Raw genomic sequence first — 16,634 nt, forward strand, 5'->3', positions numbered from 1 at the left:
AATGTATCAAAATTGTCAGTGTCCCATTTGTCCGCCGCAATGATGGCTACAAGTCGCCAATTGCTTCCAATTGGTAAATATAAATAAAAAATTCCAGTATAAAATATCATAATTGGTAGACGGTATAACTTTTGCATAAACCAAACGCTTATTGTGATTTTTCTTTTTATACAAAAACATGTAGAAGAATACATATTGGCCTAAATTTATAAAGAAATTTAAGATACAACGGCTCAATGCGTTCGACGTCAACGTTACCTTCGCCCAGCCCCATTCATGTACGACTTACGTAAACAACGTAAAATACGACGGCTGTTCCGACGTCCATACCTTTGCATGGGTTGCGCCACCTATAGAGGCGTTTTATCTTTATGCCAGATGTACTCCTTACGCAAACGGCATAGCTTACTGTGACGGTCGTAAGTACGTTCGTGAATCGGCGTATCTCGCTCATTTACATATTAGGCGCGTAAACCAATGGAAGCGCCCCTAGCGGCCAGCGTAAATATGCACCCAAGATACGACAGCGTAGGAGACTTACGTCGGTCGTAGGAAGCCAAAATTCAGGCGCATCTTAGTACAAAAATACGCCGCATCCATGGACTTATGCGGCGTATCATTAGATACGCCGGCGTAAGTCTTGCTGAATCCGACTATAAATCCATAACTAACTCAGAGGAAGTCCACAGCCCTGTGACTCCAGCAGCCTAAAGCTTACACACTGTTATTCGGTCAAACCTGGAGACATGCAAGTACATGCTTCAGTGAAGGTCTGCATTAGTCAGTCTATGCCCTGTAAAGACAAAGCATAGGTTTGCTTTAGTAAATCTTTAACAAACCTGGGCAATGAAAACTATGCATATGATTAAATAAAAATTCATAAGCAGAGAATACTCTGAATTAGAAGCAAATCTTAACTTTTCTTAATAAAAAAATCAGTTTTGCACAGTGCAGCCTGATCCTCTTCTGGGCTCCGGCGCTCTCAGCTCCTCCTCTTCTCGGTGCACCAACATAGTAAGGGCCCTTTCACACATACGGCTCTCGTGAGGATCCGTACCTTTCCAATCTGCTTGCTCAGCAGGGATAGCTCCGTTGATCCCCGCTGAGCTGGCAGTTCCCGCACACGGTCAGATCTTTGCTCTCCTCTTTGGGGGGGGGGGGGGGGGGACGGATGAACACGGTCAGTCCGTGTTCACCCGATCCGAAGACGAATGTAAAAATAGGATTTTACCTTAAAGTGGATGTAAACCCGAAAAAAAAAAAAAAAATAAGATTTCCTATCATCTGTGCCCAGTCTTGCCACACAGAGTTAATCCAGCTCTGAGCAATCCTCTTATTGTTCAGTGAAATAAAACAGACTTACAGAGAAAACCGTTAGTCCGTTCCGCCCCCTTGTTGTGAGTGACAGGTCATTTACCATATTTAATGCACTAGCTAGCTTCAGACTATGTAGTTACTTTTCTGGATTTTGGCTGGATGTTCGTGATCATAGCAGAATTTAGTGTAAGCGGAGTGTAGAGGTGGGTGGGGAGTCTACTGACATCACGACTCTACCCACAGAGCTCTAGACAACAGACCCACCCACAGAATCTGCAGTTTTTCAGTTCTTATAACAGACAGAGGGGAGACATTTGACAGGTGAGGATACATGCAGGGGGCATCTATATCCTTATAGATCAGCACCATGGTAGTAGCTTAGAAAATATGAGAGTGGGTTTACATCCACTTTAATGCAGGCAATACTTTACGGTAAAAAAATCTTTAAACTTTTGACCCACTAAGCAAGGAGGGGGAAATTCAATCCTATTATTATTATTATTACCAGAACAGAGGACTTTTCCATAATTTTTTTTAGACAGCAACACATGTATGGTTTTAACATGCTTTGTGGCATATGAAGGGGCAGAGGCGTTTTTTTTTTACTCTGTGAATGCATGTTGGGGTCCCTTACAATATAACGAAAAGGGCAATTATTTATTTTTTAGTGTGGAGATGGATTAGATCTGTCAATTTGTTATTGCGGTCTGTGCCCCCGTTAGGGAGATTTACCCTTTCTATTGGTCCCTTTTTAAAGGCAAAAGTAAAAAAATAAAAGTCCTTAGAAAAAGTAATAGAGGGGGGAATCTTCCAATTGGACACACACTAGTTCTGGTGACCTAGGGCGTCCCTTAATATGCAGAAATATCCTCTCACTTCTTGTTTGGCTATGAGACAGGAGGTGAAGGTAAATCTCCCCAATGGGGCACAGGTGGCAAAATATAAACCAAGAGGGGTTATAAGCCTCCCTTACGCTATCCAAAATGGAAAAAATAAAAAACACCACACACACACTTGCTTACAGTTCTACTTTTATCTACACAAAGTGATGAAAGAACAACAGGAGTTCTAAACCTGCCTAACTCTGAAAGATGATAGGGAAAAGAATTCCACCTTTTTTTCTGGCATTCCACTTTAAAATCAGCATTCTGAAGCAAGCAATGGCAGTCTCTTTACTGCTCCTATAGCAGGTTTCACTTAAATGTTAGATTCCTTCACAGGAAAAATGATCACTAGTGAGCCCACACTAACATTACAAGCAGCGACTGTACGCTCCTGGTGACCAAAAGCTTTTAAGATTCTTGGAATTTTTCCCAAAAGCAATGGATTTGCACTGCATACACATATTTCTAACTTTGCGTAACCCATACCATGGAATCTTCAGAACTACATTCTTCCTTCTTTCAACAATGCACTGGGAAAATGAAAGCATCTGACTGGATTTGATCATAACCACATTCACGGTTGATCATTAGACCCATGACGAGCGAGGGTACAATAAAAAAAACATAACAGCACAAAGATACACAAGAGATCTGTGTATGCGTTTCAGGCAACAGTGTTTAACCACTTCAATACCGGGCTTTTATACCCACCTCATTACCGGGCCTATTCTGGCACTTCTCTCCTACATGTAAAAATCATCATTCTTTTGCTAGAAAATTACGCAAAACCCCCAAATATTATATATGTTTTTTAGCAAACACCCTAGGGAATAAAACGACAGTCATTGCAACATTTCATCTTGCACGGTATTCGCGCAATAATTTTTCAAACGCCCTTTTTTTGGACAAAAAATTGTTTCATGAATTAAAAAAAAAAAAAAACACAGTAAAGTTAACCCAATTTTTTTTTTATAATGTGAAAGATTATGTTACACTGAGTAAATAGATACCCAACATGTCACGCTTTAAAATTGCGCATACTCATGGAATGGCGCCAAACTTCGGTACTTAAAAATTTCCATAGGCAACGCTTGAATTTTTTTTTACAGGTTACCAGTTTAGATTTACAGAGGAGATCTAGTGCTAGATTAGTTGCTGGCACTCTAACGCACGCGGCGATACCTCACATATGTGGTTTAAACGGCGTTCACATATGTCGCCGGGACTTGCGTGTGCGTTCGCTACTGCGCGCGAGCTACCGGGGACAGGGGCGTTTTAATTTTATTTATTTTTTTACTTATTTTGTTCTTTTTTTTACACTTCTTTTCTAATTTTTTTTTTACTTTTATTCCTATTACAAGGAATGTAAACATCCCTTGTAATAGGAAAAGTGTGTGACAGGTCCTCTTTATGGAGAGATGCGGGGTCAATAAGACCCTGCATCTCTCCTCCAGGCTGGAAACCATGAGATCGGTGAAAAAAAATTCACCGATCTCATGAATACTGTTGCTTACTAGCCACAATCGCGGCTTTGTTTACTTACGGGGACCCGGGCGTGACGTCATCACATCGCGCCCGGGTCCTCCGACGGTCATAGAGATGACTGGTGACCATCTGGTCACCAGTCATCTCTATGCTTCCTGCGAGCGTCGGACGATTCTTTCTCCGGGCCCCCGATGGCACGGGAGAGCCCGGAGAAGCACCGGATGGTGGCGGGAGGGAGGGGGATGTCCCCTCCCGCCATCTGTAAGAACGATCAAGCGGCGGAACCGCCGCTATGATCGTTCTTATGTTGCGCAGTATCGCCGGCAGAACAAAAGGATATCTGGATGATGCCTCTAGCTGCAGGCATCATTCAGATATCCACCCGCAAAGCCCAGGACGTCATTTGACGTCCACCCAGAATGAGAGATCCCATCTGTGGACATCAAATGACAATGGGCGGGTATTGAAGTGGTTAAAAAAAGAAGAGCTATTAGGCAAAACTCCCCCCCCCCCCCATTTTTGATAGTGCAAGGGAGGGTTATAACCCAAGTTAGTTTATTTTTTGCCATCTGTATCCTGTTGGGGAAGATTTACCTTCACTTCCTGTCCCATACCTAAAACAGGAAGTGAGGGAAATGCCTGCAAATTAAAGGTGGATGTAAACTCGATTCAGGATTTGAGCTGGGCATATATCTGCAGCGTTTTGTTATCCCTCTTCAAAGCACCATGTCCCATAGCTGTCTTTTACCCGTTCTATTATCAGCTCCTGACAAATTCTCTGACACATATGATAAAAGCAGCCAGAGTTTTGTGTTGGGGAGGGAGCTATAAATAGATTAGCAGAGCTCTGAACATTCAACAAACACAGCTGAAAGTCTACATATTAGGAGAGGGGGGTGTGTGCGTCTTTCCTCCAATCAGCTGTCTTGGCTGTATGCCCAGGCTTCACTGCAGTGCTAATCAGGAAGAGAAAATCTCCTAACACAATGTGCACTTTCTAAAGATGAAGATCGCACATATACATGTAAAACGTAAGTAGAGCGATTTGTTCCATCCCGCTGTATCATCTGAGGCAGTTCACTTCACTGGGTATATGTGAGGGCTTACATCCACTTTAAGGGAATTCTTTGGGGACCCCCAGGTCACCAAAACTAGTTTATCTACTGGAAAATTCCCCCTCCATTACTTTTCTGGGGATAACCCAAAATGTTGTGCTCTTTTACTTTTGCCGATAATGGTAAAACGGGACAAACAGAGGATGAATCTCCCAAACAGGTACACAGACCGCAATAAAAAGTTTTGCCGGCTTCAAGAACCAGGAAATCTTGGCCCAAACATTGCCCAAATCCTCCTGGAATGTGTAACATGAGTATCCCAGAACACCACAAGAGCCTGGGGGCTACAAAAAAATTAAATGGTATTCAGAAAGTTACTATTTATTGATTATTTGAAATGTGGGTGGACAGTTCTTATATCAGTCTCTAGACAAAACAAGCCATTGATCCTTAAAGTAGAACTATAGGCAAAACTTTTTTTTCTTCATTTTGGATAGAACAGGGGGGGGGGGTTATAACCAGTCAGATTTTTTTCCGCCATCTGTGTTCCATTGCAGAGATTTTCCTTCACTTGCTGTCCCATAGCCAAACAGGAAGTGGGTAGAAATCCCTGCAAATGATGGCAATTCCTTGGGGACCCCCTGGTCACCAGAACTATTGTCACCACTGGAAGATTTATTCATTACTTTACTGGGGGACAACCCAAAATTTGGGATTTTCCTTTACTTTCAATGATATTGATAAACAAAACTAATATTAGATGGTGAAGCTCTTTAACGGTGGCACAGACAGCAATTAAAAATGACAAGCGTTTCGCCTTTAGTTATACTTTAATTCTTCTGGAACTGTCTGAGTTATAGGCCAAGCATGTTACACCCACTGTCACATTCAGAATCGGTGCAGATGTGTGGGGCTCTGCATGCACAGCCACGTCATTCATTCACAGCAATCTGTGACTAAGAAACTACATGCCCTATCTGCCACTTCAGCAGGCGGCTTGTAGTTCAAGAGAACTGATGAGGGCGTGGATGAGTGCCCTTGTAGTCCACTGACACATCAGCTTTTAAACAGAAAACACATACAGTACAGAGGTACTGGCTAAAAAGCTTGAGAACAGGTCTGCAGGACCCCGACATTACACCCGCGACTCAGATTACAGGTGCAATGCTTTGCTTCTGCAACTACAGTATCTCACAACAGGAGAGTACACCCCTCACATTTTTTGTAAATATTTTATTATAAGTTTTCATGCAACACTGAAAAAAAAAAATGATACTTTGCTACAATGTAAAGTAGTGAGTGTACAGCTTGTGTAACAGTGTACATTTGCTGTCCCCTCAAAATAATTCAACACAGCCATTAATGTATAAACCACTGGCAAGAAACGCGAGTACACCTCTAAGTCAGGGCTCGACAAATCCCGGTCGCCAGGGTGACTAGAAATAGCATCCTGGCGACTTGGCTTGGAAGTCCCCAGCTCCTCCTTGTGTGAGCTGGCGCCATCTGGTGGTGGCCGTTGGTATTACAAGTTAAGCATTACAAGTTAAAGCGGGGGTTCACCCGTACATGACACTTTTTCCCCCTTAGCTTCATGCTCGTTTTGTCTAGGGGAATCGGCTAGTTGTTTTAAAATATGAGCTGTACTTACCGTTTACGAGATGCATCTTCTCCGCCGCTTCCGGGTATGGGCTGCGGGACTGGGCGTTCCTATTTTGATTGACAGTCTTCCGAGAGGCTTCCGACGCTCGCATCCATCGCGTCACGATTTTCCGAAAGAAGCCGAACGTCGGTGCGCAGGCGCAGTATAGAGCCGCACCGACGTTCAGCTTCTTTCGGCTACTCGTGACGCGATGGATGCGACCGTCGGAAGCCTCTCGGAAGACCCATACCCGGAAGCGACGGAGAAGATGCATCTCGAAAACGGTAAGTACGGCTCATATTTTAAAACAAATAGCCGATTCCCCTAGACAAAACGAGCAGGAATCTAAGGGGAAAAGAGAAAAAAAAAAAATCACCATTGGGTGAACTCCCGCTTTAAACAGCAATTCTAATGTAATTTTTCACAATTTTCACTGCCATCTTCTTCCCTCTAATTAGAACCCCCAAACATTATATATATTTTTTATCTTAACAATAAAATGGCGATCGTTGCAATACTTTGTCACGCCATATTTGCGCAGCGGTCTTACAAGCGCACTTTTTTGGGGGAAAAAATTACACTTTTTTTAATCAAAAAAATAAGACAACAGTAAAGTTATCCCCATTTTTTTTTTATATTATGAAAGATAATGTTACGTCGAGTAAATTGATACCCAACATGTCACGCTTCAAAATTGCGTCCACTCGTTGAATGCCGACAAACTTTTACCCTTTAAAATCTTCATAGGCGACGTTTAAAAAAAAATCTACAGGTTGCATGTTTTGAGTTACAGAGGAGGTCTAGGGCTAGAATTATTGCTCTCGCTCTACCAATCGCGGCGATACCTCACATGTGTGGTTTGAACACCGTTTACATATGCGGGCGCTGCTCACGTGTGTGTTCGCTTCTGCGCGCAAGCTCGTCGAGACGGGGTGCGTTTTCTGGCTCCCAACTTTTTTTAGCTGGCTCCTAGATTCCAAGCAAATTTGTCAAACCCTGCCCGAAGTGAAAATGCCTGAAATGGGGCCCAATTAGCCATTTTCCCTCCCCAGTGTCATGCGACTGGTTAGCGTTACAAGGTCTCAGGTGTGAATGTGGAGCCGGTGTGTTAAAGCAGGGGTTCACTCAAAAACGGAACCTCCGCTTTTTGGATCCCTCCCCCCCTCCAGTGACACATTTGGCACCTTTCAGGGGGGAGGGGGGTGCAGATACCTGTCTGAGACAGGTATTTGCACCACTTCCGGGTCTGACCCCCGCTGGGAATCCAGCCTGTGATGTCACACCCCCCCCCCCCAGCGTCTTCTGGGAAACACTGTTTCCAGGAGAGAGCAGGGACCAGTGACGGCGCGCCGCGATCCTCACGCATGCGCAGCAGGGAATCGGCAGTGAAGCCCGTTAGGCTTCACTTCCTGATTCCCTCACCGAGGATGGCGGCGGAAGCAGCCGAGGACCGAGCGATTGCTCAGCCGTGGCTGCTGACATCGCGGACACGCTGGACAGGTTAGTGTCCTTTTTCTTAAAAGTCAGCAGCTGCCGTATTTGTAGCTGCTGACTTTAAAAAAAAAAAAAAAATTATATATATATATATATATATATATATATATATCCTCCGCTTTAAATTTGGTGTGATCACTCTCTCATACTGGTCACTGGAAGTTCAAGTTCAATATGGCTCCTCATGGTAAAGAACGCTGAGGATATGAAAAAAAGAATTGTCGCTCTACATAAAGATGCCTTAGAACATGGGTGCTCAACCTGTGGCTCTCCAGCTGTTGCGGAACTACAATTCCCATGAGGCATTGCAAGCCGCTGACAGGTACAAGCATGTCTCCCAAAGGCTGAGGCATTATGGGAATTGTAGTTTTGCAACAGCTGGAGAGCCACAGGTTGAGCACCGATGCCTTAGAATATAAGAAGATTGCCAAGACCCTGAAACTGAGCTGCAGCATGGTGGAAAAGACCATACAGCAGTTTAACAGGACCGCTGCAAAGGTTGAAGGGGTGGGGGTCAGGATGTCAGTGCTCAGACCATACACTGCACCCTGCATCAAATTAGTCTGCATGGTTGTCTCAGAAGGAAGCCTCTTCTTAAGATGATGCACAAGAAAGTCCGCAAACAGATTGCTGAAGACAAACAGACTAAGGACATGGATTACTGGAACCATGTCCTGTGGTCTGATGAGACCATAAGATGCATTAAGGTAAAAAAAAAAACAGAGGGTTTACAACCCCTTGAAAGATGTCACATCAAGTAAATAGATACCCAACATGTCATGCTTTAAAATTGTGAACGCTCGTGGAATGGCGACAAACTACTGCACTTAAAAATCTCCATAGGCAAAGCTTTAAAAATGTACAGGTTACCCGTTTAGGGTTACAGTGCTAGAATTATTGCTCTCGCTCTAACAATTGCGGCGATACCTCACATGTGTGGTTTGAACGCTGTTCACTATATGAGGCCGCGACTTACTTATGCATACGGTTCTGTGCTCCAGCATGGACGGATGGGGCGGTTAAAAATGTATCTCATTTCGTTTATTCACTTTTTTGCTGTCAGAAGGAATGTAAACATCCCTGTCACAGTAATAGGCAGAGACAGGTACTTTTTAAATAGAGAGATCTGGGGTCAAAATGCCAAGATCTGCATTTTTGAATACTTTCGATGTTTGAAAATTGGTGCTGTTGGTTCCCGAGTAAACCGGACGTGACGCGTTAGCATACTCGAGACGCGATTCCGGCTTTGTTCGGGTCTCCAACCAGCCGGCAGACATGCCAGCTTGTCACTCGAGTCTCCTGGTGGGAGAGGAGAGCCCGGTCGAGCAGCAGAAGGAGGGGGGTGCAGCTTGTAATAACCAATGCAGCCAATGCAGCCGCTTAATTGTTATTACAAGAGAGCCGTTGGCTCTAAAAAAAAAAATGGTATTGGGGCGATGCTTGCAGCTGCAGGCATCACTCTGATACAAGCACTTGAAGCCAAATGACATACAGGTATGCGATTTTGCAAGAAGTATTTTTTTAGAATTGTTTTTTTTTTTTTTTGTTTTTTAAAGGTGACAATTTTGCCTTGAAGTAGAACTATGGGCATTTTTTTTTCACACCTGTAAGGTACTGTGACGGTATCGGTATGATATCCCCGTCAACGTTCCCTTCTTCCCATAACGAAAATCACCCCAATATTCCACGAGGAGGGATATCCCTGGAATCGCCCAGAAAGCCACACATGAGACAAGCTTACTGCTGGAACAAGACACTTTATTGACACAAAAACTCAGCTTATATGTGGTTACAGCCTGTTAGGAACGCCCCCTCACACAGTGGGGTTTCCCATACAGATTATAGGAGACAAGTCGGAGCCGACCATGCAGACACGTTTCTTTAGATAAAGACATCACTGGAGTTAATTACTAGGTGTAACAGCCTGACCACAATGAAGCAATCAGAATAATTAACATGAGCCCCTTATCTAATCATTGTAAACAGTAAGGCCGGTCTCCTTCCCACACACAATAAATCAATTACCATTTGAACTAGGGAGCTGGCTGAGGAAGGGTCATTAACATGTCAATAGCTTGTGACACATGAACCAAGCAGGGAGATTTACACTGACATCCTTCACAGGTACATTTTTGCCATCTTTGTCCGATTGGAGAGATTTCACTGAAGATGTATTTAATATGTATTGTCATAGTGTCTCCCAGTGTTAGTTCTCCTGCAGCCTGCTCTAAAGAGCTGACTGGGGCAGACTGATGCTGGTTGAGATCTGTCTGGTAGTGAAAAGCTTCTTGAGGATGCAGAAGTGTTTGCAGAGTGGGGATATGTCCGCCAGCAAAGGGCCCCTGTGCGATGCACAGACAGTTGTCTGGGGGGAGGGGGTGTTCACTCTGCAAAGACATTATCGGTTTATTGTCAACCCTGTGTTCCTGACCAACACATAGCGGGGCCATGGCGTGCCCCTGCAGATAATCTCCCATCCACGGGAACGGTAGTATAATCTGGGTATGCGTTGCTCTCTGAACAATGCAGAATTAAGGATTCACATCAACGGTAAAAACAGGAGTCTTTGAATTGTTATGGTCGCAGAGTGTCCATGAACTCAAGACCAGCCATGATGATGGCTTACAGGTACAGGGGGTGGGAAATTGCAGTGTCCCTGCCCAGACACGCCCATAAAACTCCTAGTCATTTTATAACCCCTCCTGCTTGCCTGTGCTTGATTGGCCGATTTGTGAAGCCACCAAGCTCTATTGTTATATAAATAAAGATTGCTCCCAGGATCAGGATTATTTGCTTATAAAGGAGAAGCTAAAAATAATCCACCACACTTCCTATCCCATAACCAAAACAGAAAGTGAGAGGAAATCCCTGCAAATTAGAAGGAATCTCTTGGGGACCCCCAGGTCACAGCAACTAGTGACCCCATTGGAAAATGTCCCCTCCATTACCTTTCAGGGACAACCCAAAATGTGGGATTTCCTCTTACTTTCCATGATAATGGTAAACAGGACAAATAGAGAGGATGAATCTCCCCAACGGGGACACAGACAGCAATAAAGACTGACATGTTCTTAAAAAAAAAAAATACAAAAAAAAAAAAAAAAAAAAAAAAAAAGGGGGCTTGCATTTGGACCCCTTTGACACTGGAGTGGTTTGCAGGCGCTACAATGCAAAAAATTGTGAAAAAGAAAAAAGGTACAGCGCAAAAAAAATAAAAAATAAAATAAATATGTGAATTGAAAACCTGCACGGGAAGTGCAGGTTTATACAGGGGGTAATAAGATAATTGATTGAACACTGAAGACCAATCAACTAAAAGTGATCAATAATAAAAAAGAATAATGTATACAAATATACCAATAAATTCAACACATCATTGAAAAAATTCTTATAAAAGTGCCAAGGTGAATATCACAAACCAATGTGCAAAAAAAATAAAAATAAAAGAAAGTCTTTTGTGATGCTAAAAGAAAAAAAGAGTCCACAGGTGATAATCAAAATGAAGCGCTGTTTCTATAATATTCTAGACGTGACACCAGACATATCCCGAACAGACTCTCCACCAGAAAAAAGGACACCCAGGTGTTGAGGTAATGTAGTCTCCTTACCACACTGTATGACCGCTACAGCGATCGGAATAAGCTCAGGTAAAGGGTCTCCCACTGAGACTAGATGATAAGAAATCCTGAATGGGTCCTGTGCTGTTGCCTCAAGAATCCAGCTCAGAGGGAAAAAGACACAAAAAACATCCCCCATAGCGTGATATAGTTTCAACTGGCGATATTTATTATAGCTGTAAAACTGAGTACACTCACATTTTGGGTTTAAAATACCATGCACATAGGAACCAGAGCGACTGGCTGCAACATCAAATCTCGGCGTCTCCTCCACACGTTCTCCCGCTGTCTCTGCTCATGTAGTTGGACGTGATGATGTCAGAACGCTAGCCACGCCTACGCGTTTCGTCACAGAAAAGGAAGACCTTTTAATCTGGGTGTTCAGTAATGTATAGAACATAGAACATTACTGAACACCCAGATTAAAAGGTCTTCCTTTTCTGTGACGAAACGCGTAGGCGTGGCTAGCGTTCTGACATCATCACGTCCAACTACACGAGCAGAGACAGCGGGAGAACGTGTGGAGGAGACGCCGAGATTTGATGTTGCAGCCAGTCGCTCTGGTTCCTATGTGCATGGTATTTTAAACCCAAAATGTGAGTGTACTCAGTTTTACAGCTATAATAAATATCGCCAGTTGAAACTATATCACGCTATGGGGGATGTTTTTTGTGTCTTTTTCCCTCTGAGCTGGATTCTTGAGGCAACAGCACAGGACCCATTCAGGATTTCTTATCATCTAGTCTCAGTGGGAGACCCTTTACCTGAGCTTATTCCGATCGCTGTAGCGGTCATACAGTGTGGTAAGGAGACTACATTACCTCAACACCTGGGTGTCCTTTTTTCTGGTGGAGAGTCTGTTCGGGATATGTCTGGTGTCACGTCTAGAATATTATAGAAACAGCGCTTCATTTTGATTATCACCTGTGGACTCTTTTCTTTTAGCATCACAAAAGACTTTCTTTGATTTTTATTTTTTTTGCACATTGGTTTGTGATATTCACCTTGGCACTTTTATAAGAATTTTTTCAATGATGTGTTGAATTTATTGGTATATTTGTATACATTATTCTTTTATTTTTTATTATTGATCACTTTTAGTTGATTGGTCTTCAGTGTTCAATCAATTATCTTATTACCCCCTGTATAAACCTGCGCTTCCCGTGCAGGTTTTCAATTCACACATTTATTTTATTTTTTTTGCGCTGTACCTTTTCTTTTTCACTTATCTTTAAAATTTTGTATCTACAATTTTTTGGTACTTGGCAGCACTGATTTATATTATTTTATTATTTGGTTTATTCTGCGCAGTGTTTTTTTCTCTACTAGAAAAAGTTTTTTCCAATGCAAAAAATAGTGCCTGCAAAGCGCCCTGAAACAGCCGCTGCTATCTCTCCATGCTAGCAGCATCTTTGGAGCGGCGTGTATACCGCTCATGCCCATTGAAATCAATTGGGGAACCGTGGCTATACCGCCGGCAGCAGTGGTTTTTAACCCTTTCTTGGCCTCTAGAGGCCGAATAGGGCTGTGTAAAATTTACAGTAAATCGCCTCTGAAAATAGCCGCCCCCGCGTGAAAGGGGCCTTGTTTATACTTTAAAGCTGAACTCCATAATTTAATCAGTTTTACATACCTACATTGGTTCAGCATGGCACCATGTAATCATGTATATGTCACACCTGATGGTCAGCTTGGGAAGGTGAAAATTACCGTAGTTGTCGGCAATACTGAGAACTGGGGCTCGCTCACTGGACACCAACTCCATAAAGAAATTGCCTCAAATGCCTTCACTGCAGTACATGCACTTCACCTCCGGGAGATTTACCCCCCCCCCCCCCTTCCCAACCAGGCCATTTTTTGCGATGGGGCACTGCATTATTTTAACTAACAATTGCATGACATGATTGTGCGACGTTGTACCCAAATAAAACGTCTGTCTTCCCCCCCCCCCCCACAAATAGAGCTTTCTTTTGGTGGCGTTTCATCACTTATGCGCTTTTTTTTTTTGCGCTATAAACGAAAAGACCAACAATTTAGAAATAAACAAAAAAAAAAAAAAAACACACAATATTTTTAACTTTCTGCAAAAAAAAAAAAAAATCTAATTTATTCATCAGTTTAGGCCAATGTGTATTCTGCTACATATTTTTGGTAAACAAAAATCCCAATACGTGTATATTGATTGGTTTGCACAAACGTTATAGCATCTACAAACTACGGGATAGATTTATGTATTTTTTTATTTTTTATTAATTGCAGCGATCAGCGATAGCTGGACTATGATATTGTCGTGGACAAACCTGACACTTTTTTGGGAACCAGTGACAGTGATCAGTGCTAAAAATATGCACTGTTACTGTACTAATGACACTGACTAGGAAGGGGTTAACATCAGGGGCAATCAAGGGGTCAACTGTGTGCCTAAAATGTGTTTTCCAACTGTGGAGAAGGTTCTTTTACTAGTGGAAGGCATGGATTGGTCCTCCTGCTTTACAGGATCCATGCCTTCTGTACTGACAGAACGGCAATCTGCTTTGTTTACATAGGCAGATTGCCGTTCTGCCAGTGTACAGGAAGATCAGCGGGCACCAGCGGACCCCGAGTCCATGGGACCCGTCGATCAGCTCCCGCCAAGAAGAATCGCAGTGGGAGCAAGCTGCTGGCAGAGCACACGCGATACCTAGAAGTGCAAGAAACACACACACAAATTACGCTGCCCATGCGATCTGCAGCACCAAGCGTCAGTACAATCTTAAAAGACAAGTATGGGTTTTGTTTTGTTTTTTTCAGTATCATACTTACTTACTTCGGTGGATGTAGCATTGGTCCGATGCTGCATCGGTCCGATGCTGCATCTGTCCCCCTGCGCCTCTACACTGAGAACTGATCGACTGAAAAACGCAGAAGGCTCGGTTCTCACAGCTCCCTGAGCAGAGAGCTGCTGACTATCAATTAGCAGCGGTCCGCTCTTCCCCTTCCTTACTCACTGGAGCACTGAGCTGTGGAGGGACAGGGAGCAGCCAGCTCAGGCTCTCAGCAGCTCGCTGAGAGTCTGAGATTGGTGTCAGTCCAGGCACCTGGCGGATCCAGACTTTATTGTCGGGATGACACATCAGCATAGAGTGGACTTCAGACTCTCTGCTGAAAACGGGTCACAGGAGTGCAAAGCAAATTGGGAGTGCAAAGCAAATTGCACTCCTTGATCCATAGAAGAATCCCAGCCAAAACAAGCTCAGGCTGTACTCAAATGCAGGTCACAAATGCAGTGTGTCTGCTGGTACCGGATCGGATGGTACAAACCAAAAATGCGATCCGGTGCATTGCCATGAAATGAGATTTGCCATGGAATGAGATGGTCCACCTCCATCTCATCCTATTGGCTCACTCATGTCACGTGACAAAACATCAGTCACAGCTAGGCTATCATAGGGAGAGGATCTCCTCTCCCTGTGATAGCCCAATAGCACTGTCAGCAGCGTGCCTCCCGCCAGCGCTAAGTACACCCCGCGCCCGCAGCTCTACTCCCCGATTAAGTACACCCCGCGCCCGCAGCTCTACTCCCCGTCCCCCGCAGCTCTACTCCCCTAACTAACGTAGCCAACGCTAGGTCTACGCTAATAGCGTAGACTCGCCCCGTTCCCTGAGCCTTAACGGGGGACGGGGAGTAGTGCTGCGGGCGCGGGGTGTACTTAGCGCTGGCGGGAGGCACGCTGATGACAGTGCTATCGGGCTATCACAGGGAGAGGAGATCCTCTCCCTATGATAGCCTAGCTGCCTGTGACTGATGTTTTGTCACGTGACATGAGTGAGCCAATAGGATGAGATGGAGGCAGACCATCTCATTCTATGGCAAATCTCATTTCATGGCAATGCACCGGCTGCAGTGCGATTCCAAAATTGCTGCATGTATAACTTTGGTGCAATTTCTGCCTATCCAGAGTGAATGGGCTCAATCACAATGCAATTAATGACGCAAATTGAACAGGAATACGGTGCATAGCGTGAACCAATCCCAAATAGTGGCGGTGCCACAAGAGCGACCCCCTGTGGTCAGTGTGCAGCATGGCACAGCGTACATGGAAGCTGAGCAGGACCCAGGAAATCGCTGAAGAAGCACCAACTGCTACAGGGATGTTTATCTTCCTCAGCCTCCCCCAACAGATACCAGATATACCTGCTGGGGGGGTACCTGCTGGCAGCATGGCACATCCATTGGTTCAGCATGGCACAGCGTACATGGAAGCTGAGCAGGACCCAGGAAATCACTGAAGAAGCACCAACTGCTACAGGGATTTTTATCTTCCTCAGCCCCCCAGCAGGTACCAGATATACCTGCTGGGGGGGGGGGTACCTGCTGGCAGCATGGCACATACACTGTGCCATGCTGAACCAATGGAAGTTCTGCTTTACAGAGAAAAACACTGGAGGGCAGGGACTGGCACTGCCTGTCACCCCAGGAACATCTCATATCCAGTGACAAGTCTCTATAATACCAGCACAGTCCCTGGAAATCCTGGTTGGTGCCAATTCAGGGACTGCCCCTGAAAACTGGGGAAACATTCTGAGGGAACTGGAAAGAAAAAGTTTCTCCGTTCTATTGAGGAGCCGCCAACATTCCACAGCACCGTCCTCCTCACCTTATCCCTCCCGGCCTGCACCTTCCTCGTCCGCTGCTCCTCCGCCGTCCCGTCCATACTTTCCTAACTGTCACTTCACACACTCAACATGGCGCTAAGTAGCCCGCCTCATCCGCCACACACAAGAGTCAAACACTAAATAAATTTCATCCAATCACAGCCCGGCCCTTAGGACCTCGACGCGCCCACAAAAACGAACTACTGCTTTTGTTCTCTGATTGGACGGGTTCCAGCTAAGGAGCCGCCTAATTGAGGTCGGCCCCTCCCAGTTACTATAGGAATTGGATTCTCTACGGACGCTCAGAGGAGAGTCTCCGCCCCCCTTCCCACGTACGTCTGGCGACAACTTTCAAAAACCTGTGGATTCCGACACGCCCTCTTGTGCCATCGGCCAATCATAACAAAGGAAGTGAGGGACCGGGAAATGTAATGTAGAAGCGCAATTCAGTGGTGGCTGCTAGAGCGGCTGGTGAAAGGGAAAGTGATAAACCCTTCCCTGGGGTGTT

At 44.6% G+C, this 16,634-nt stretch overlaps 1 protein-coding gene across 3 annotated transcripts in view; it reads right to left on the reverse strand.

Moving 5' to 3' along the window:
• Nucleotides 1–16,266, reverse strand: part of PCNT (pericentrin) — a 148,294-nt gene extending 132,028 nt beyond the window's left edge. For all 3 annotated transcript variants that reach the window (XM_040357593.1, XM_040357594.1, XM_040357591.1), the window contains exon 1: nucleotides 16,129–16,266. In XM_040357593.1, the coding sequence (XP_040213527.1) occupies nucleotides 16,129–16,185 (57 nt within the window). In that variant the 5' untranslated portion in view covers nucleotides 16,186–16,266. The remainder of the gene's footprint in view (nucleotides 1–16,128) is intronic.
• Nucleotides 16,267–16,634: the final 368 nt, after the last annotated feature.

Source organism: Rana temporaria, chromosome 6 (assembly GCF_905171775.1).
Source record: "Rana temporaria chromosome 6, aRanTem1.1, whole genome shotgun sequence".
Lineage (NCBI taxonomy): Eukaryota > Metazoa > Chordata > Amphibia > Anura > Ranidae > Rana > Rana temporaria.